The following is a 23,348-nucleotide window of genomic DNA, read 5'->3' as shown; positions in this document are numbered from 1 at the left end:
GCAACTCATTCACCGTTGGTTGCTTCTGACTGCACAGCTGGGATGGGTTCTGGGGCTCTGTTCTTTCTAAAAATCCTTCAGGGACTTGGTGGGCAGTGAGAACCATTTCTCCAAATGGCCAGGTTCACAAAAATAGTTACTCAGTCTGGAATCACATTAAAGGCTCAGGAAGAAAGAGATTATTCTTGGTTCTAAGATCAGATTTTGTCAAAAGTACTCAGTGAACACCTGGATCATGTGATGCTTTAGGGATTATATATAGGACATAACGTCCTAGATAGCATCCTTTTAAAAACTCTCATTTCATGGGGGCTTTTTCTTAGAAGCATATTCAATGAGCAAAGACAGCACATGAACCATAATAATGTAAAAATAAGTGTTTATTTTGTGTATACAGTTCTTAGACCCTGTAAACATTCCACATTATCTATTCCATTTAAGAACTGCTTTTAAAAAGCTGTCTAACCCATTGTGATTTTCCAAAAGCCTGCTGCTAAAATCCTTGATTTTAATGATAATTATGGGCTGGACAATAAACAATTCTATTCAAGTTATGAACTGGCCTTGATCTGCTCAGTCTGCTTTAGTGTCTTCCCTAAATTGCTGTCAACAGCAGCAGTGTGTTGCCCTGCTAGCTCTCAAAGTGGACTGCATCCCCCAACGGTTATCTGTAATAAAAGAAGACAAAGAGGAGATTTTACTTAATTTTTTACAGATTCATTCTCGGATAAAAAGCAGTCAGGAGTTCAGACAGCATTAACTCCACTCTCACAGCTCCAGGCTGTCACCTGAGACAGTCACTGCTCTTCAGAATCCAGTCAGCTCAGAGGACAGCTACCACCCTGGGCACATATTTACCCATCAGGTTGGTGTGAGCAGGTCTGGCCCTCAGGGAGGACTTAATAAGCACTGCTGTTCACAAATCCACTCCCAACTGCAGGCAGCCTTGCAGTAGTTCATTTGTTACATACCTACTGTGATGTAAACTTTTATATAAAATCCTATTGCATTTTCTGGAAAACACTACCTTTCTGACGAGTTACTAAAGTGTTTGCAGTATTAAACTAGAAAATAATATGAACGTGAAGTTTTACATCCTCTTGCTGGGGTGATTTTTTAAAATCTTCATTGACAGTGGCATCTTTTTAAACTTCACCAGGGATGTACAGAGACTTTGCTATTTAGCAAAAATAAAGTACTCGACCAATGTGTAAAGTATGCATTTGGCGGGGAAGGAGTAAAGCTATTCTTAGTCTGACTACGGAAAACCAAGATTACCTACTTATTAACCAGCTGTGGTAACTAAATTCTGGTAATCTTCAGTTCTGTCTTAGCTGAGGGAAAAGAAAGAAAGGGGGCTTAAGGAAGCAGGCCCAGTCACCACTGGAAGACTTGAGCGATGGAGGCAGATTCAGAAGGCCGAGGCCACGATGATGGGGGCGGACTCCCAAGACTGCATCAAGATGCTGAAGCGTACCAAGACGGTGAAGCCAACTAGTGGCCTTCCCCACCACTTTTGGAAACAGCGAATCCAATGCACAACAAATCATTAACTGAAGTAGGTATTAAAGGACTTTCACTAGGAAACATGTTGGCTAGTTGGTTCCTATATATGCCTGTGAACCATAAAACTCAGTTTTCAATGTCCCCTGATCCAAACTATCCTCTTTAATTATTTGAAACTAGTGAGATGCTTGCCATATGTTCATTTATAAGGTCCTGTTGCAAAATTAACACCTCAAACTTCACAGGAGGTATCAGTATGAAAGTGAAATTAGACAAAAGATAAAGTCAAACTGAGGTATGTATTAGGTAATTCTGATGGTCAGTAAAAATATCGGTGTGTAAGTCGGCACCTGTGGAGTAAAAGTCAGGGCATCTGAAGAAGAGCGGTAGTTGTGAAGAGTATACTTTACAAAACCCAAAGATGACCTCCAAGCTGCGGTCGAAGTCCGTGCTCCTCTAGGCACGTGGGCCGCCATCCGGATCCTTTCCACAGCTGGCTGGGCTGCACGCGCTGCCTGCCTCTGGGCTGCCTCTGGCATCAGTCCTGAGCTGGGCCTCTTTCTCTGCCGGAGAACCTTCCACCTTCTCTGAGGCGTCTGCGCCAGAGCCCAGCCTCACACACTGGCTGCTTTCAGTACTGCTTTCTGAGGGTGTGCTTTCTACCTGGATTCCCTCCATTCCTTTCGGCTTTGTATCCAAAACAGGTAATTTATGCTGCAGAGAATTACATTTTAGTTGTTTAACATAATATGAAGATTCAATAATCAAATCAAATGCATTTAACAAGTTCCTATGCAAATCTGTATCAAACTCTCAAATCCCGGGGATCCCTGGGTGGCGCAGCGGTTTGGCGCCTGCCTTTGGCCCAGGGCGCGATCCTGGAGACCCGGGATCGAATCCCACATCGGGCTCCCGGTGCATGGAGCCTGCTTCTCCCTCTGCCATGTCTCTGCCTCTCTCTCTCTCTCTGTGACTATCATAAATAAATAAAATAAATGTTTAAAAAAAAAAAAAAACTCTCAAATCCCAGCTCAGGTGTGGTGCTGTAATTATGTAAATGTTATTAAGCCTCACAGAGCTGTGTGCGGAGGAGTGGGGCACCTAGGATATGCCAGGTAGTCTGGTCACCCAGCTTGAGGAAGGCCAAGAGGACTGGTGACCAGGACTGCTAACTCCTCTTGCCTGGTGAGAATAATTCATTCGACAAAATTTATTGAGTCTGTATTAAGTCCCAGGTACTGGGGATACAGCAGGAACAAAACCGACAAAAACCCTTGCCCTCACTCGAACTTCCAGTTAGCTTGGGGAGCCAAGCAACAAATTAACAAAATACCAAGCTGGGGTTGGACTGCTGCTTAAATTAGGGTAGAAAGGTGGTACCGCAGTAAAGGCCTGAAGAAACGCACCACACGAATACACAGGGCACAGCAAGTAAAAAGGTTCTAAGTTCACAGAACAGCGAGGAGGCCCTTGCGGCTAAAGGAGAGTGAGCGTAGGAGAAGAGCCATGTGCTAACGGAAGGCCACTGTGGGACATTCCAGGCCCCGGGCCACCGAGATCACGAGCTTTCCCTTCAAGTGCGCCGGGAAATCCCTGGAGGATCTGTGATGAGTGGTGCCTTACCGTTAACCAGTAAAGCTGAAAGGAACACCTGAAAATTTTCTAGATGTATGTGGGTATGTTTATTCTTATAAGAAACTCCATGGGAAGGATTCTGATTTTCTGTAGATTCTACTGTGCTCATAACTATTTCTCAAAGGTTTACAGGTGCAACTTAAACTTTGCAAATGACAATGTAAATTCCTCTCTCAAACAGAAATGTAAATGTCCCTTTAAATGGCCAATCCTGCAGGTAGAAAGTAAGGGTCTAAGGGCGCCTGGGTGACTCAGTTGGTTAAGCGTCTGCCTTGGGCTCCTGTCACGATCCTGGAGTGGTGGGGAATCAAGCCCACGGTGGGCTCCTGCTCAGCAGGGAGTCTGCTTCCCCCTCTCCCTCTGCTTCTCCCCCTGCTCATGCTCTCGCGTGCTCTCTCTCATTCACTCTCTCAAAATCTTAAAAAATAAAAATAAAAAAGCGTCTAGCCAATGATACCAAAGATTTGGGAAAGCGGGGTATTATGACCCCTCCTGACCCCTCTTCCATCCAGCTGAGCCTTTAGGGCTCTTCTGCAGGTTCCTCGGGGGTTCCAGGGCCTTCAGTGAGGACTTTTCTCTGAGCTCTTCAAAGGCAAAAATTTCAGTCACACTTGGTTTCCTATAAAATTTCTATGAATTACCACCTGTTCTGTTAAATAGTATGTAACATAAAAATTAAATCTCATTTTATTTCTTCTGAGAGGGCCGAAATTTGACCAGAAAAGAAAAAGTAAACAATTATGTATTGACATAATTAACCATGGAAAGTAAAAGAAGAAATGCCTAACCAGACGCTCTCAGGAAGCACTTAGCCTAGCATGAAGGGACAGCAAAATAAACAGTTGCTGACTTACACCGGGTACCATCTTGGGATGCTCCCTCGCCTCTGCATATGGTACATCACATGGCCGGAGCACTTCGGGGCTCTTGTTGCCAGTCTTAGGTCTCAAGTCATCATTCTCTCTCAAAACATCTCTTCTACCCTCATATGTTCTGTCATAAGGGCCTTGCTCAATGGGGCCGATCTGGCCTCTATAATAGAAATCTGCATCACCTGCTCCACCATGAGGTCTATAATCAACTTCGTTCAGCCGTCCTCTATCACCTGGCCCAAGTGCCCGGGGTGGTTCTCTCTCAGGACCACCTAAATGTCTCAGCATATTAACTGATCTTCCAGCACCATAGCAGAAACTCTAGAAGGAAAAGAAATACATAGTCCTGAGTATTTAAATGGCTGACTCACAATGAAATTATCCAAGGTGCTAACAAAATTACCTAACTTGACTTATGGCATTTGGACACATAAACCTGTTTCACTATTGATTCATTAGAGACCTCTTTTTAGATTAAGTGTTAAGTAGACATTTCAATCAGCTGAACATTTTGACTGAATTGTAACAAGGGCAGTTTGGCTAAAACCTAGAAACTTGAATTAGAAGGTACTAATTGTGAACTGCTCATCAGCTATTTTCACACCCACCTGAGGTAAATACTAAACATTAGAGTTGCACATCGATTCCATAAACATTCTCATGTGGGTAACTTTTCTACAAATAAATACAAACTTGGCTCTAGTGACAGCTAAGTTCAATGGCCTCTGAGTCCCGTTTCATGAGAAAAACTAGGCAGCAGTTCTCAAAGCGTGGTCTAGGGGTCCTTGGGGGTGATCCCAGAGACCGTTTCAGGAACTCTGTGAGGTCAAACTTTTCATATTTCAAAGATCTTAGTCTTTTTTTACTCTTCCCCTCTGAGCATTTGGGGAGGTCTCCTGGGGCTAGAATGACTTCCACACTCTGACGGCTCATGGATGGTGTCCTTGTGTACTTAATATGGTAAGTATCAATAAATAAAACCCCCATAACAAGAGCTCTTTCTGTCTTCAGCTTTTTTGTTTTTGTGGTCTGCAGTAATTAAGAATGCAAAAGGGAGGGGGATCCCTGGGTGGCTCAGCGGTTTAGTGCCTGCCTTCAGCCCAGGGCGGGATCCTGGAGACCTGGGATCGAGTCCCACGTCGGGCTCCCTGCATGGAGCCTGCTTCTCCCTCTGCCTGTGTTATCTGCCCTTCCCTCTGTCTCATAAATAAATAAAATCTTCAAAAAAAAAATGCAAAAGGGTCCTAAAAACAAGTTTGAAAATCACTGTGCTGAAGAAACCATTTGAAGACAATAGTAGTAAAAGTCCTTTTCTTAGGCACATGAAGCAATAAGAGGGTTAGATGGGTTTTTGTTTATAATTTCAGTTTCAAAGACTAAACCATCGTCCCCCACTGAGGATGGTTTGACCTAGAACTGTTCGGCTTCATAGTGCTCAGGAAAGTGGCAGTGCATTCAGAAGAAACTACTTCAAATTTAGGATTTGGATCTTTTCCTGGACTAACAACCTCGGATATGATCCCCTCTGGTGATGCTGGGCAGCAGCCCCCGGTTGGCCATGCGGACACGAGGGTGGAGCACCCCTACCTTCAAAACCACTCCGTACCCACACAACCATTCTGCCGCTCCCTTTCAGTACAACGTTCAATGAACTGTGAGATGTCTGGCCCTTGTTATAAACAGGCTTTGTGTTAGATGATTCTGCCCAAGTGCAGGCTAACAGAAGTGTTCTGTGCATGTTTAAGGCGGACTGGGCCAGGCTGCGATTCCTGAAGGCTACGTGCAGCAAGTCTATTTTTGACTTATGATATTTTCAACTTACAGTGGGTTTATCAGGATGTAATCCCATCCGAAGTCCAGGAAAATCTGCACTACTATACAATTAATGTCACCTAACAAAACCATACCCCTAAACCAGAGTCCTGTAATCACAAGCCAAAACACAAAACCAAAACAGGAATAATTTCAAAGTGAATAAGATGTAGTAAATTTTGTATCCTCAGGGAACACAATTCTTTTTAATTTAATAATTTTAACTGGAAGGTACTAATTGTCTGATAATTGCTCTTATGTTGGGTCTATTCATATCCATCAGAGAAAGTAAACACTGAAAATATTTAAAGTCATAAACCTTAAATAGGTTCATTTCTTTACAAATACAAACCTGGCCTTTCCCAGGCACATCTGGGTTCTTTACATTTCATTTTATGTGACAACTGCTCTCTTAAGGTAGAGGCCAAAATTCAACAATAAAAAAGCCGAAGAGACCACAGAAGAATGATGAATAATGTTTCTTCTTAATAAATGCCTGTTCCTGGATCCCCTCCACTGCTTCTCAGTAACCTACCTTCTTCCACATCCTGACCGGATTCCATGGGAACGCCAATGCTCTTCCCTTCTCGGTGAGGCAAAAACTCAGTCTGAGATAAGAAGGCCCCCCTTCTCAAAGAGGACTAAACAACTGCCTTCATGTATATTAATTCACCAAGTTAAAGAACAAATTTAAAAAGATGTTATTATTCTAAGTCACTGCCATGACATCTACAGTCAAATGAGAATCATGTCCTCGCTTAAAGGAATATATATATGTAAGTATAAATAAATCTGTATCACTTAAAAATCATCTTTTCATACCAATAAGCATAATTTAGCCTGATTTACAACAGCAGAAAAGTCTAAGTTCTATAATTGCCTTTTTTCTACAAGTCCTGTTGACAGTCAACAGTGCTCTATACTAACCAGGACAGCTAACGCCATGATGATGAGCACTGGAATGTGAAGGAATACTGGGAGCTCCTTCATGAACTCTCTAATAAATTCACCAGCTCCTTTCCCGATGTGTTTCAATGGCTCCGTGACAAAGTTGGTGAATGTAACTGCCAGTGCCTAAAACAAAAGATCACAGCAACTTAATTTTTCCCTCAAAGGATGGAGCACACAGAATGAGCCAAAATTCACCATGCACTGGGATCAAAATTATGTTCATAAATTAAAATGCTTTTAATGTGAAAATCACTGTGCAACAGAAGTATATCTTCTACAAGAGTTTATTATTAGCAAAATGATTATAAAAAACACTAACAACTTTTAATAGAAGAGATTTTTCACAGACTTTGTAGAAGCAACTTCTACAAAATATATTCTATTACCTTTGTTGGTGGGACCAACCAAATAGGGTTGACTAGTAAGAGCTCATAATATTTTTGGCATGGGTCATCCTTATAGGTCCATGAACTTCTAAACAATTCTATTTAAAGAAACAGACAAAACACTGAGTCATTAAAAAAAAGTCACATTTCATTCCCAAATAAGACAACATTTTGGTTTTGTCCCTGTCCCTGCCACCAACCAAATTTAAATGCTGTACAAATAGCTTCCCTGTAACTCTGATTTAAAATTTTTTCACCTTGTGTCCAAAATATTTTAAAAATTTCTTCAAATTAGACAAGTCTTATGTGGCTAAAACATTTTATTTTATGAAAATTTCTAAAAGGTAAATATTTAAAAACCATTCCTTATCACCTACAAATGAAGCCAAGTAAACCACAGAAATCTGAGTGAGATTGCTGAATTACATGAAAGTCAATATTCTGGCTGTGATTGCTACAGTCAGGTAAGACACTTCCACTGGGGAAAATGGGGAAGGGTGCACCCATCTGTTTTACTTCTTACAACTACCTGTGCATCTAGGATCATCTCAATAAAATTTCAATTTAAAAAGTCAGTTCTTATTTTGCAAAATAAAGAACATTATTCCCAATTTTTTTTTTTTTTTTTTTTTTTTTAGTATTTATTTATTCATGTGAGAGAGAGAGAGAGAGAGAGAGAGAGGCAGAGATACAGGCAGAAGGAGAAGCAGGCTCCATGCAGGGAGCCTGACGGAACTCGATCCCAGGTCTCCAAGATCATGTCCTGGACTGAAGGCGGCGCTAAACTGCTGAGCCACCCGTGCTGCCCCCTATTCCCAATTTTTCTAAATCAGGCTTATGTACATTACATACTAGCCTGAGCTAGAGGAGGCAGTCAATTTTCCCCTGTAGCCAGGAAGCAAGACTGGGTTGGGTCAGTTCCCATAATTTTTAAAGAAACATTACTTTGGATACCCTGTTTTGTACAATCTGTGGAGATTCTATCTGTGTCAGTTATGGACTTGGGTTTATAAAGTGCCTCTGAACACTAAACCATTCCTGTTGCTAAATATACAGAACCAAAGGCAGTCAACAGTAGTGAGAACGTTATACAGTCTGTGAGGGAAAAAAAAGTTAAAGAACTTTCCTCTTAAAAAAAAAAAAACGGGGATCCCTGGGTGGCGCAGCGGTTTGGCGCCTGCCTTTGGCCCAGGGCGCGATCCTGGAGACCCGGGATCGAATCCCACATCGGGCTCCCGGTGCATGGAGCCTGCTTCTCCCTCTGCCTGTGTCTCTGCCTCTCTCTCTCTCTCTCTGTGACTATCATAAATAAATAAAAAATTAAAAAAAAAAAAAAACGTACAGGGCAGCCCCGGGGGCGCAGCGGTTTAGCGCTGCCTGCAGCCCAGGGCGTGATCCTGGAGACCCTGGATCAAGTCCCACATCGGGCTCTCTGCATGGTGCCTGCTTCTCCTTCTGCCTGTGTGTCTGCCTCTCTCTCTCTCTCTCTCTCTCTGTGTGACTCTATGAATAAATAAAATCTTTAAAAAAGATGTACAGTAAAGCTACACCATAAGATTTCATAAGTCAATATAAGGATATTAAGCCTAAAATGGTTATTAATTCATATGAACTCTGACTCACTTCTTTAGTAACATTGTGGACACTCTTCCTAACACTAGACAGACAAGATGAGCATCACCTCCATCACAGTCTATGGAGAAGACCGGTAATACAAGAGCTGGCAAAGACACGGTTCCTGCTCCCTCCCTGTGATATTACATGAGCACAAGAGTCATGGACTGAACCCTGACCCTTCTTGCATGTTCTTCTGATACTGAAGACTTAGTCAGGAAAAGCGTCCTTCTGGTATTTTATCATTTCTCTGTATTTACGAATATACGGTCTCTCCTTCTTAGAAATTCTACTCAAAATGAGGCCTGATGAACCAACACCTTACCCCAGAGGCTTCCAATCCAGTCCATCTTCTCGGCACACACATTGTTTAATGGCTCCATCTTGGCAACCTCAGCCTGATGCTGTGCGAACGCGAGCTGACCAACACCAAAAGGGAGCTATGAGTGGCTGTGAACATGAAGGTTTATGTCTACATATCCAAAAACCTGACTTCAAAGTATGTCTTCTTCACCAGATAACAGATTGCTGATGGTTTTTTAATAGAAAAAAAAATACATTTTTTAAATAGCTCTTCTCTGCTCATGGCAAAGCACAGTATTAATGCAACGAGTAAGGATAAGGAACTATATCTTTGTAGGTAATTTTGATGAGAAAGGTAAATCTTTGACTAGAAAAGATTGTTTTAAAAAATTAGTTCAGATATAATTCATACCACATCCAAAAATATATATATTAAATGACTACTCATTTTCTTTTATTTTTTTTTTTTTAATTTTTATTTATTTATGATACTCACAGAGAGAGAGGCAGAGACACAGGCAGAGGGAGAAGCAGGCTCCATGCACCGGGAGCCTGATATGGGATTCGATCCCGGGTCTCCAGGATCGCGCCCTGGGCCAAAGGCAGGCGCCAAACCGCTGCGCCACCCAGGGATCCCCATTTTCTTTTATAATTCACGATAAAATGGTGTTTTACTCTGGTTTCAGCACAAATGGCCTACATAATGTGTTGGTTTTTTTTGGTTTGGGGGAAATCGCCAAAATAGCATATTCAACCAAACTTTTTTCTTTTAATTTGTAAGTAATTAGTTCTAGAAGCTATAGAACTTAGAGCAAAAGGTTAAGGATGTATTACAAAGATTTAATCAGATAAATTCATTGAAAATATTTTGCTACTTGACTCACCCTGCTAGAAAGATCTAAAATTGTCCTTCAATGCTATTTTGACAGGAACAGTAGGTGCTTCATTTGATTTTCTATATTCAGCATGATCCCAATTTTGAAAGAATTAAAATTTAGAAAAAATACTGGAAAGAAATATCTCAATATATTGACAGCAATTATCTCTAGGTGACAAAATTATAGGTAATTTTTTTAAAAAATCAAATTTCACCTTATGACCTACTATCTTTTCTTTTTTTTTTTTTTTTTTTTTTTTTTTTTTTTTTTTTTTTTTTTTTTTTTTTTTTTTTCCTACTATCTTTTCTAAATTGTCTTATTATTAGCATATCATTTTCATATTCAGAAAATAATCTTTTAAAAAATAATATTTTTATATCTTTTCTGGCAAAGAATAAAAGCATATACCCTCAACTACCTACATAAAAATTTTAAAAATGTATCTACCGGGGCGCCAGGGCAGCTCAGTCAGTAAAGCATCTACCTTCGGCTCAGGTCACAATCTCAGGGTCCCGAGACTGAGTCCCATGTCAGACTCCCTGCTCAGCGAGGAATCTGCTTCTCCCTCTGCCCCTCCCCCACTTGTTCTCTCTCATTCTCTCTCTCTCAAATAAAATCTTAAAAAAAAAAAAAAAATGTATCTACTTAGCTCTATTTCGATTTAGCTGGCCCAAATACCACCCATCAGAAATTGGGTTATGAAAATTAGCCCTGCACCAAACTGGTCAGGGACCAAAACACCAGGTACAGGTGAGCGGCTGCCAGTGTCCTCCCCTCTCCCTGGCCTCTCCAGTTACTGCCTTCAGCCCCAGTCAGAGCCAAGTTTTCTGTTATGAAGTAACATTAAAACATCTGAAAACCTTCTACCTACTTAATACCTTATATAAATACATCCAATTCCATCCCAAACTGAAGAGGAAACTGATGAATAAAACACGCCTCAACTGGGTGTACCAATGCACATACGTCCACAGCTCAGTAGCTACTAATCCCACGATGCAGAGCAGACACAGAAGCACCTGGAAAACAGGAAGAAGTGGAGAGCAGAGTTACTGCCAAGCCATCCTCCCCACCACAAAATGATAACTGTCAGCAAAAACAAAAGAACTGGTCTCAGATATGGAACATCACCTCTGCCATTCTGCTGCATGGTCAATTCAGCAGGAGTGTCTTCGTACAAGTTCTTAACGTACTTATGGTGGAGTTTTTAAAGCATTTCTAAAAATGAGCTGTAACTTACGCCCCCCTTGTCCCTTCTTACCATTAGCACATTATATGGATCCACTCCAAAAGAATCTTCAAATCGCCACTTCCAGGTTTCAAAATCATGAAACTTAAAATTAATTAAAATATCACTTAGTGCATCATCCAAGGCTCCTGGTTTCCAATCCTCTCCACTGAGAAACTTCTGTATTTCTAACAAGGTTTGTCTTTTTAGAATAATCTCAGCATCATAATGCATATCATCTTTGTTTTCTTCAGGCTGAATTAAATTTGCCCCCCCAAAAAAAATAGAAAAGAGAAATATTTCAAAAGAAAAGCCAATTTGGAAGTAAATATATATGTGGTTCACATTTCATATGTATAAAATAAGAGTAATACTATCCACCTATTTGTCTCACATAAAAACCAGAGATCATACATGTGAAAAACATTAATTATGAACAATATGCACATGATATACAATTCTATAAAGGAGCCCTTGCCACAGTAAAAAGCTTTGGTGGGGGTAGGGGAAGAACTACTTAAAACACATTGTTCTTTTTCTCAGCATAGAATGATCTTACATCAGTGTGAATGAGAACATGTGCAAGTAGTAGAAAACAAAGGCCAGCATGGAATTTCCCTGCCAAGTTATGAATGCATTAAATTTCCAACTGTTTAGTAAAGTTCAAATAGCAAATTTAAAGCACCTCTCCCCATTTGAAATAAATAATGAAAATATCCACTACACTGATTGGTATCACACCAATACTCACGAGTCCGAGCTTTCTGGCTTCAATCAAAATCTTATTTAAGTATCTCCTAAAAACAGGATTGCTTTGACTTTCATAGTCTTCCTTCTTTCTCTTTTCACACTCATCAATCTATAATCACAGAATAAATCCAACATTAGATAGCATCAAAGTTTCATGTAAGGGTCAAGTTTCTAGCCTAGTGGCCCCATCAAGATCAAGGTAAGGAGCCTGCAATTATCAGCTATATGAAAACGTAGAACTCCCTACTTTCTGTGGGTTCTCTTTTGCAAAGGGCAGGTAGGCAACAAATGAGGAATACAAGTCCAGCACTTAGCCCTGACTGGCAGTGTTTTTGCTGACTATCAGCAATTCTTTTAAGATTGACTGACTTGAGACAGAGAGAGGGAGAGTATATGAGCAGGAGGGGCAAAGGGAGAGGGAGGGAGAATCTCAAGCACACTCTGCTCTTAGTGTGGAGCCAGATGGGGGGCTCCATCTCACCACCCTGAGATCACTACCTGAGCTGAAACCAAGAGTTGAATGCTTAGCTGATTGAGCCACCCAGGGGCCCCTTTATGGAAATGTTGTCTGTGGGGTGTTTTGTTTTGCTTTTAAGATTTCTTTCTTTATTTTCAAGGTGGGCAGAGGGAGAGGAAGAGTCCCAAGCAGACTCCATACTGAGCATGGAGCCCACGGCAGAGCTCAATCTCATGACCCTGAGATCACGACCTGAGCCAAAACCAAATGTTGGACTCAAATCAACTGTGCCACCCAGGTGCCCTGAGAATGTTCTGTTTTTTTTTTAAAGAATGTATTTATTCATTCATGAGAGATGCAGAGAGAGAGAGAGAGAGGCAGAGACACAGGCGGAGGGAGAAGCAGGCTCCATGCAGGGAGCCCGATGCGGGACTCAATCCTGGGACTCCAGGATCACACCCTGGGGCATTTCCCAGTATACAGCCAAACAAGCTCATGGTACTACAAAACATAGTTAAACTGAGGCAAATTTTATCCAAGCGTCTCGTGGCAAGCACTTGGGTGAGACCATTTACACCCAGTAAGAACCACAGCAGCGCTTGCAGATCTGGAATTTAGATCTCAGTATCTCTGTTCACAAGCTCCCCAAGCCTCTCAAGCTGGAAACCTCCCTCCTTCACTCCACCCCTTTCCCTCCTCCCTCAGCTCCCTAAACTTGTCTATTCCACTTTGAAGAAACCTAACACTTTCCTCCTCGACACCCATCACTGTGACACCCATCACTGTGTCAGCTGGAGCATTCAGCATTGCTAGACCTCTGCCACCCGTCTCCTTCTGAGGCCCCCTCCACTGGGCCACCAGCTGAGTCTCCACAGCCAAGAGGCTGGTTCCCACCCACAACATCCATTCAAACCCCTTAATAATTTTGATTTATTTCCTTTCTCATAAACTCTATTTCAGCCATACATATAAAAGGATTGAATAAATGAAGGAATAGCTACCACACACTAAATTATAATAATCCCTTCTATTTACAAGAGTATTCTTATGTTCATCAGGTGGTCACAGGCCCATTTCTTCATGGGTACCTTTGTCATGAGTCCATCATAACCCAGCACTGTGACAGCTGATAGAGAATCAAAAATGAATTAAACATATTTCTTGTTCCAAGAAATGTTCAGTCTGGTAAAGAAATAATTACAACATAGCAAGATAAATGTTATAACAGGAAAATAAAAGTACTATTAAAAAAAAAAAAAAGGCCAGAGCAATGAAAGAGAAAACGAGGCTAGAGTAACTAAAGAAAAAATTATATACAAATTGTACAATACACAGAAACATATAAAATGTTAGCAAAGACGGGAAACAGCAATTTAACATACTATAAGTAATATAAAATTCAGGAATTAAAAATATTCTAACCTTATGAGTTAAAGAATCAAGTTTGCTATAACATTCCAACAATTCGTCAGCATGTGATAAGTCAGGACTGAATTCCTTTTTCTCTGATATACCATATTTTACCTAAAGCAAAACAGAGATTTTATTTTATTGTTCAGTTGTGAAAATAACCTAAAGAACACTAAAATGTGACTTCATCATCTTATGACTGTTATATTTTCCATCTGTGTTGAACAACCAAAAAAGAGTCTCACATTTATATACTAGCCAAGAACTAAAATCAAGTAAGTTTGTGGCTCAATGGGCTTTACGTTCATATTCAAGACAGAAATAAACAGGTGGAGTTGAAATCTTCTCAGACTAAGAATCAGGGAGATATTCTACATGGTTGTAGTCATTGATACATGACTCTTGATCCTGGAAACTGTGAGAAACAGTAACAGAAGGAGACTATTTCCATTACAGACCAATAAGGTCTTACCCACTTGCACATGCACTTTTTTTTTTAATACCTGAGATTTTCTCATTGTTCCTGAAGCAGCATCATAGTTAAGCATGTCTGTGGGGTCAATCCAGTCATCATCATGAGCATAACCAGTTATCAGCCACAGACATTCACAAAGCAGCAGAGAATACAGCATCCTGCATGAAGGCTAAAAAATTTGTAATAGACATAATGAAATATGATTATTTATAGAAAAATGGTTTTGTAATAAAAACTATCTACTTCACTCTAACACTAAGATAATGGTTTCTTTCTGAATAATAACTGAAATAAAAATACTCAGTAAAATGGTATTCACATATTCTTGCTGAGACAAAAAGAAAATAGGAACTTTTTGTATGATTCAGGATTCCAGTCCTAGATTTATACCCAAGGAATGAACACACATACCCACACAAAAGCTTGTACACAAATGTTTCCAGCCACATTATTCACAAGAGCAGAAAAAGGAGAAACAATTCAAATGTCTATGGATAACTAAAATGTGGTGTGCCCATACAATGGGAGATTATTAGGCCATAACAAGGAATGAAGTATTGACACATGCTACAACATGGATGAACCTCGAGAGCACTGTTGCTGTATGAAAGATGCCAGGCACCAAAGACCAGATGGTAAATTATCCCATTATATGAAATGTCCAGAACAGGCAAATCTAGAGATGGACGGTAGATTAGTAGGTGCTCAGGGCTAGGGACAGAACAAAGAGTTGGTAGTTAAATGGTACAGGGCTTCTTTTTGAGGTGATGAAAAAGGATCTAAAACTGACTATGGTGATGGCTGCACATGTCTGTAAATATACAAAAAGCACTGAATTGTGCTCTCTGAATGAGCGAATAGTAGATGAGACACTTCTCAGTAAAACTGCTTTAGAAAAGAAGAGGTATTGGGATCCCTGGGTGGCACAACGGTTTGGCGCCTGCCTTTGGCCCAGGGCGCGATCCTGGAGACCCGGGATTGAATCCCACATCGGGCTCCTGGTGCATGGAGCCTGCTTCTCCCTCTGCCTGTGTCTCTGCCTCTCTCTCTCTGTCTGTGACTATCATAAATATAAATAAATAAAGAAAGAAAGAAAGAAAAGAAGAGGTATTTAACCACTCTCTCCCTCAAAATTCTTTTTTTAACACATGGACAATAGAAAGGTATGAAGATTCAAACAAGGTGACTGAACTCCCAAACCATTCAGAGAAAATAATCTGCTTCATCTAAGTCTCTGCACAAACACTGTCAAATCATTTGAATACTCAATACCGCCTCTATTCGATACTCCCCAATACAGTATCCACTAAACACACGTGGCTATTTAAATTTAATGAAAATTAAATAAAATTAAAAATTCAGTTCCTCATTCATGCTAGCTGCATTTCAAGTGCTCCCACATGGGTCTAGTGGCTGCCACACTAGACAGGGCAGACACAGAACATTTCCATCATTGCAGAAAGTTCTTTTGGACAGCCTGTTCCAAATTTACGATGAATAAAAATCAAATAAGGGATTTCCCAGATGAGAAAGTCCTGAGTTTACAGTCTAGTTTGTAAAAATAAAAGCAACTCCAGGCTATATTAAACATTCCTCCTTTGTGTTCCCAGCATGGTCTTTATTCTTCTAGCACAACACACAATCAAATTAGCCACGCACTGGTCAGTCTCTTCTGTTGGCACAGTGGCTGGTGATCTTGGCTGTGCATTAGAATCACCTGGCAAGCTTCTAACCCCCCCCCCCCCAATCTCCTGGCCACATCCCAGATCAGTCAAATCAGAATCTCTAAGGGTGGGACCCAGGCGGTTGGCTTTTTAAAGCATCTCAGATGATTCCAACTGGCAGTGAGGTTAGAAAACCACTGTGCTATGATGTGAACTTTTCCAGGGGAAAGTACTATCTTACTCCAATCGGAATTCACCTTGCTGAGGGCTCTCCATCTTGCCCCCTCCACTTTTCCAAGCCCAACACCTGGCCCAGTGGGTGGCGCATGAGGGACATTCAATACATGTCAAGCAGCAAATGCAAATGGTCAAAGCTATACAGGGATTCAAAGGATGAAGCAACGACATCTGACTGGGAGAAACTGGCACAAGAATGGGCATCGGCAAGAGACAGGGAAGTGTGCCTAAGAGGGCAAGGTGAGGGTGGCTGAGGAGTCCATGAACCTTCGAAACTGTAAATTCGAGGATGGACATGGTGGGGCTGGGAGAAAGCTGTATGACAAGGTCGGCTGTGGGACAATGCCGATTGCCAACCTCAACTGCTAACAGTAGCTGTGAATGGCGAGGGAGTCACATTTGGGGAAATCACAGTACTAAGTGTACAGAATGTACTGGATTCAGAGAGTCCTACAAGGAGGCTGAAGTAGCAAAAGGATGCTGAATCACATTCTAAAGTTCAGTTCTATAAGCCTCAGCTGCTGAATGTACGTAAGGAAAGAAAACAGCAAGCATGGCCAAGATTTCAAGGCTGACCAACAACAAAAAGGTGGTATTATTAACGTCAAAAGAAATTCAGAATGAGAACATGGTTTTGGAGAAAAGTTCAGCATTCGTTTGTTCAACATTTATTAAATACCTACTGAATATTGGGCACTGTCTTATGTGACGGAGACACCAGGAAATTAGCCTGGCCAGGTTTTGTTAAGAAGCTAGAAGTTAAGAAGCTAGAAGTTAAGAAGGAGGGGAGGGGTACACAGAAACAGGGACAAGAGGGGACAATAAGTTGACAAAACAATTTGAGACAGTGAAACGTCCTGTGGAAAAAAAATGAAGGACAATGGCACAGATGGATTAAGCAATGTAGGGAAGAGATTAAAGATAGCCAAGAACTCTGTCAAGTCCCCATAGAGAGACAGAGTTTATTTTCCCTCCTCCTGACTTTGGACTGTGACCACCGTCGGCTACGGAAAGAGGAAAAACTGAAATAAAAGCATTTATTTAGGGTTTAGAATTGCAATTTGGGGAGCAACCCAAATTGTGGCCCACTGCAGGGGAAAAGTTAGGGGTTTTTATAAGAAAAAGTATAAGATAACCTTACATCAGTGGTTTACCAAGAATTATAAATGGGAGATATTACAATTTACAATTCATTGTTTTCTAGTTATGTTAGTTGCTAGTAAAATCCCTTTTGCAGAGGGTCCAACTTTTGTTAAAAATACAGATAACAGCAGTCAGGTACTCAGTCATATGCCTTCGCCCAGTTCAAGAGTAGAATGCAATTCCTGTTTCAAAAGCAGGATGAAGTTTCCATCACAATCTTCTATGAGCAAAGGTTTTTATAAAGCTTCACAATATTTAGCCAAAATATTGTGGAGAAGTGATGCTGCGTTGGTTCTGGGCCTGGTTTGGCCTATAGGTGGTTCAGCTGTTTCTACTTTATCACTTTGGAACGCCTACTACTGTACCTCTGCTGCTATGCTGTGAGGCTTAGCCACATGGACAGGCCATGTGTAGGGTCGCAAAGCTCCCAGCTGGCAAACATCATCAATGGCCAGCCATGTGAATGAGTCATCCTCATGGTCCCAGTCCAATCTCACGGTAACAGACTTGTAACCCAGCCAAAATCATGTGAAATAAAAGAACTGGGCAGCCCTGGTGGCCCAGAGGTTTAGCGCCGCCTTCGCCCAGGGTGTGATCCTGGAGATCTGGGATCGAGTCCCACATCGGGTTCCCTGCGTGGAGCCTGCTTCTCCCTCTGCCTGTGTCTCTGCCTCTCACTCTCTCTGTCTCTCGTGAGTAAATAAATAAAATCTTAAAAATAAATAAATAAAAGAACTATGCAGATGAGTCCAGTTAAGGCCCATAATCCCACAGAATCATGAGAAATAAAATGGCTGTTCAAAGCCTCTAAACTTTGAGGTGGTTTGTCACACAGCAGTACATAACCACAACATCTGGGACGCCCAGATGGCTCTGCGGTTGAGCGTCTGCCTTCGGCTCAGGTCCTAATCCTGGGATCAGGGATCGAGCCCTGCATCGGATTCCTTGCAGGGAGCCTGCTTCTCCCTCTGTCTATGTCTTGGCCTCTCTCTCTGTGTCTGGGTCTCTCACAAATGAATAAAATAAGATCTTTTTTTAATATTTTATTTATTTATTCATGAGAGACACACACACACAGAGAGAGAGAGAGAGAGGCAGAGGGAGAAGCAGGCTCCATGCAAGGAGCCCGACGTGGGACTCGATCCCGGGTGTCCAAATTCACATCCTGGACTGAAGGCGGCGCTAAAACACTGAGACACGGTGGCTGCCCTAAAATAAGATCTTTAAAAAAAAAAAAAAAAAAAAAAAAGATAACCATAATATTTAAGCAGAAAAAAATGATAAGAAGCTAACATTAGGAAGACTTGGGAAAAGAACATCCAGAGAGTAGATCTAGCAACCATAAAGACCAGAGGGTGGAGAAAATTTGAAGCATTCAAAGACTAGCATAGCAGGAAGGCGGAAACGCCACAGTACCCCATGCTCCCCAGAGCGCTACTACCCCCAGTAGCAGGCTACTGGCCAAAATGAAGTAACAGGGACCAGGTGTACTTTCCTGCCTGAACAACCAAAACCATTGAACAAAATCTATGAAACAAGTTTTCAAGACACTGTACACCAAGCAAGTATAACAGTCTTGGGAAAATGGGAACCAAACGCAGACAACCCTTCCACTGCCCCAGGTTACTGCCTTCCTAACAGTTTCTAGGCCATGCGCACTGGAAGGGGGAACTCAGACAGAGCCCAGAAAGCCCCTATGGAAACAGAGCTGAGAATCTTGGGGACCGAGACAAGAGAAAGTTGCAAAGACAGAGCTCCAGAGATCTGCACAGGGCCCCTGCAATATAATAAAGGACATCTGGTCTCTGACCCCGGTTCCTCCAAAGACCCTAGAAATTTCCTGAGTGACAGCAGTGTCTTTTGTGATGAGGTGCTACTGATGCGACTCTGCTGGGCCCCAAGGTAGCTTCAGGGTGGGGGATGGTCAGAAAGACCAGGCACATGATTAGAGGGTTGGAACTTTCAACCATCCAACCTCAGGGAAGGAAGGAAAATGGTGACGTTCAATCACATGGCCAATGATTTAACCAGTCATGCCCACATACTGAAACCACAATAAAAACTCTGCACACTGAGACTCAGAGGAGCTGGTTGGTGACACACAGATGTGCCAGGAAAGTGACATGCCTGGATTTCACAGAGAGGACACACAGGTGGTCCCCAAGGTGTGTGTCTGTCATGGAGACAGCCTTGAACAGGACTGTGACCTTAACTTGTGAGGGTGTGCACTACTCTGGGTATATTGTGTCAGAACTGAACTGCAGGACATCCAGTCTGTGTCAGAGAACTGGTATGGGAACAGACCCCCTTGGCACTTGATGGGATGAGCACTGGGTGTTATACTATATGTTGGCAAATCAAACTCCAATAAAAAAAATATACAAAAAAAAAAAAAAAAGGAACCAGACCCCCTTGAGTCTTCAGCAAGGCTCTGATCAATGCATACATAGCAGGAAACACCTCAGGCCTGAAAAAGAACCACAGAAAGGATTCAATACAAAAATAAACACGTGTGAAAAACAATAAATTAGGACACAAACTTGCAATAAATAAAACCAAAAATTAGTTCTTTGAAAGAACTTAAAAAATGTGATAAACCTATAGTAAGATTAAGAAGAAAAAGAGAAGACCACCAAAATCAGTATCAGGAGTGAAACAGGATAAACTTATTCATGACTAAAACAATTAGTAAACCAAGAATAAAAGAAAACTTTGCCAGGAAGTGTACTATAGGCAAACCCTGAACGTGATGGTAAGTACTGAAATCCTTCCCTCTGAGATCAAGAATGAAATGATTAAAAAAAGCTCTGGAGGGTTTCTGGGATTTTGACAGTAATCACAAAGGTATATGTTTTTTTAATAATTTGCAAAGATGAACATTTATATTTTACACAGTTTTCTGTATTTCATATTTTACAAAAGGCTTTTTTAAAATGGGAAAGACTAGGGGTGCCTGGGTGGCTCAGTCGGTTAAGCGTCTGGCTCCAGCTCAGGCCATGATCTCTAGGTCCTGGGATGGAGCCCACAGCAGGCTCCCTGCCAAGCCTGCTTCTCCCTCTCCCCCTGCTTGTCCTGTGTGTGTGTATGTCAAATAAATAAAATGGGAAAGATTGAGACATTGTATGGTCTGAACCATATTCCTCCAAAATTCTTATGTTGAAGTCCTAAAACCCCAGGTCCCCAGAATATGACTATACTTGGAGATAGTATCTCTAAAGAGGTAACTAAGTTAAAATGAGGTCATCAGCATGGGCCCTAATCCAATATGACTGGTGTCCTTATAAGAAGAAATCTGGACACAGGGGGAAGATGAGGTGCAGACACAGGAAGAAGGTAACCATCTACAAGCTGAAAGAAGGAAATCAATCTGGGTGCCACCGTGATCTTGGATTTCCAGCCTCCAGTATCGCAAGAAAATAAGTTATTTAAGGTACTAGTCTGTGGAATTTGTCATGACAGCCACAGCAAACTAATACAGATTTCTTCCAATGTAAAAAGACTAAGAAAGTCTCCAGCCCATAGACTCTTGACATATTACAGAAGTTTAACCTCAAAGGAAAAAGGCGTGAATAAATGAAACAATGTTGAGCAAAGGAACTGGTCAAGCATACTGATAAATGAAGCCAACTACTAACAGTAAAAACAAACAAAAACCCACAACTTTTTATGTTTAAAAATGAAAAACCAAAATACCAAGTAATAATAACGGTGGAAAAGGTATCCTAGGATCTCCATTGCACTCTAGAAACAGAAATACTGGATGCCTGTACACTTTATGGAGGGCGGGGGGAAGAGTTAAACTAAGGAATAAACCCTTCAGAAGACCCAAACACAAGAGAAGGGAGTTAAGCCTAATGAAGCAGTAGAGCACAAGCTGAAAAATGCAATTTGCAGAAACCAATAGGGCCTTACAGTGAAAGGGGCATTAGTCAACTGTATTAAATACTTCAGGGAAGCTGAGAAAACTAAAATCTGGGGGCAGGGAAGCCATGGATTGCTTAATTAGTTGGTTATCTGTGAAATGACTTCCACAGGTTGCCAAGGAGAAACATACTTTTATGTAGTGAAGGACTGAGGTGACAAAGGGAGTCTCTGAACTGAGCAGAAGCTTCGAGAAGATGGCAGCTTACAGAAAAGGCTTTTCAAGGCAACAAGGTTTCACCGTCCTTCATTAACAGAAACGAACAAAGAGAAAGAAAGGTACTAAAGCAAAAACATAAGCCGACAGAGCTCACATCCGTGTAATGATCAAGAAGACGGTGGAACGGTTCCCTGGGAAGCCAGGAGTGTGTTGCTGTGTCAGGAAGCTGGAATGCGGGAATGAACACCCGGCAAGACAGCTCTACCGGGAACTCTACACCAAGGGAGATTCATCCAAAACCTGTCAAGAAGCTGAGTTTTGACCGTGACCCGCAAAAGTCATGTAACTGGGCCATGCTACTTTCTCCAATGACCTTCTGCAGATGCAGAGCGTTACCCAGGACCAGGAACTGAAGAAACCCAGAAAGTCAAGGAGGTGAGGTGGAAGAGCAGCGCCAGCTGCAAGTCCTCCTGCGAGGCCCGCGGTCACTGACCGAAGGCCGGAGCTCCGGGAGAAATCCCACAGTCGATCTCACACTTCCTCCCAGCAAAACTGTGTCTAAACCTGCTGGGGATCTTGTGAAAGACCGCTTCCGACGGAGCCCGTCTGATGTGGGCCTGAGATTCTGCACTTTTTTTTTTTTTAATTTTTTTTTTTTTTATTTATTTATGATAGTCACAGAGAGAGAGAGAGAGAGGCAGAGACACAGGCGGAGGGAGAAGCAGGCTCCATGCACCGGGAGCCTGATGTGGGATTCGATCCCGGGTCTCCAGGATCGCGCCCTGGGCCAAAGGCAGGCGCCAAACCGCTGCGCCACCCAGGGATCCGAGATTCTGCACTTCTAACAGCTCCTGGTGACGGCAGATCTCAGTCCAAGAAGCAAAGTGTTCAGGATAACGACCATCGTGTGTTGGTTCACGTTAACGGCGGCACCTGATTCTACTGCTCGGCAGTTAATACTAAGCTCTCTCCTCCGGTTCTTCCTTTTCTAAAATCGCTTTTCTTATCTGCTTAAAGCTTTCACATTAATTGCAAAATTATAATATCTACAATAGCAGTGTTTGAGGACTATGTGCCAAACACTGTCACAGACATTCATTGGATTCTCGCAGAAACTCACGTTAGTGTGGCTATCTTCGTCTGACAGATCAGGAAAACAAACTGGGTTGAGGGCCGGCAAAGGACTGAGTTCTCCCAGCAAAGTCCCTGCGAAGAGGAAATGGGCATAGCAAAAAAATATCTGATGCACTACAACTGCCTGAGAAAGACGAACTGCCGAGTCAGATCTGTGTTCCCCGGGAGGCTGCGCGGGCAGGTCGGGCGCCCGCGGGCAGGTGGGCTCGCGCGCGGGGGCCGCTCCCCCGGGGCCAGCTTCCCTAGCCGCCGCCACCGAGGGAGAACGCGAGGCTCTTCACGCCCACTCGCCGTCCAGCTTTTTACATTCAAGTCCGCCTTGGAGTCTTGAAAAATTAACTGCGGCCAAGTCTGAACTACGCCGCTGACGCTGTCTGCTCAAGTTCTGGGAGCAGCTTTCAGGGGTAGCTAACGGCCACAACATCCGGCGTCCGCCCCTGTCGGGGTCTCGCTCCGCGCCGGCCGGTCCCGCACCCCAGGCCGCTCTCGGAACGGGGTGACGCGACAGCAGCGGCGCTGCGACCCCGGGTGAGGCGGCGGGTCGCCCCAGGCCCCGGCCCCCGCGGCCTCCCCGCCCGCCCGCGGCGCCGACACCCGGCCGCGCCGACTCACCGCCGCACCGCCCGCCTTTTCGCGTCGCGGGAAGAAAGACGCTCCCCCGGCCGGTCGGCTGGGAAAGATGGCGAGCTGCTGTGGAGCAGACGAGCGCTTCGGCGGGCGCGGGGCGTCGCGCGCGCGCTCATCGACTCGCTCGGCCGGCGGCTGTGCGTCCTGCCCGGCGCGCGGCGGACGGGGCGCCGAGGGGCGGGGCG

General features: G+C 42.8%; 1 protein-coding gene across 3 annotated transcripts; it reads right to left on the bottom strand.

Annotated features, from left to right (window-relative positions):
• Positions 1-362: 362 nt before the first annotated feature.
• CLCC1 (chloride channel CLIC like 1) lies at positions 363-23,301 on the bottom strand. 3 transcript variants are annotated; one of them, XM_041747339.1, is made up of 13 exons: positions 23,149-23,301; positions 22,523-22,608; positions 14,306-14,446; positions 13,815-13,916; positions 11,937-12,044; positions 11,219-11,440; positions 10,836-10,976; positions 9,102-9,195; positions 7,163-7,260; positions 6,753-6,899; positions 3,996-4,334; positions 1,933-2,220; positions 363-668 (listed from the first exon to the last, which is right to left on the bottom strand). In XM_041747339.1, the coding sequence occupies exons 3-12, from the start codon at positions 14,432-14,434 to the stop codon at positions 1,963-1,965; spliced, it is 1,638 nt and encodes a 545-aa protein (XP_041603273.1). In that variant the 5' UTR covers positions 14,435-14,446; positions 22,523-22,608; positions 23,149-23,301; the 3' UTR covers positions 363-668; positions 1,933-1,962. The 3 variants fall into 3 exon arrangements, with proteins under 3 accessions (XP_041603273.1, XP_041603272.1, XP_041603274.1); XM_041747338.1 differs by having other exon boundaries at positions 363-2,220; XM_041747340.1 differs by having other exon boundaries at positions 363-2,220; positions 11,219-11,290.
• Between the last annotated feature and the right edge of the window lie 47 nt (positions 23,302-23,348).

Source organism: Vulpes lagopus, chromosome 3 (assembly GCF_018345385.1).
Source record: "Vulpes lagopus strain Blue_001 chromosome 3, ASM1834538v1, whole genome shotgun sequence".
NCBI classification, from domain to species: Eukaryota; Metazoa; Chordata; class Mammalia; order Carnivora; family Canidae; genus Vulpes; species Vulpes lagopus.
This window is presented reverse-complemented; position numbering and strand designations above follow the sequence as displayed.

Bases quoted from the DNA above. Each gene is read 5' to 3' on its own strand.
- CLCC1 (XM_041747338.1), bottom strand. From the start codon at position 14,434: ATGCTGTATTCTCTGCTGCTTTGTGAATGTCTGTGGCTGATAACTGGT. The intron at 13,917-14,305 runs GTATTAAAAAAA...GTTTTGCTTTAG, and splicing joins GAACAATGAGAAAATCTCAG to GTAAAATATGGTATATCAGA. The intron at 6,900-7,162 runs GTAATAGAATAT...CTTTTGTTTTAG, and splicing joins GGTTGGTCCCACCAACAAAG to GCACTGGCAGTTACATTCAC.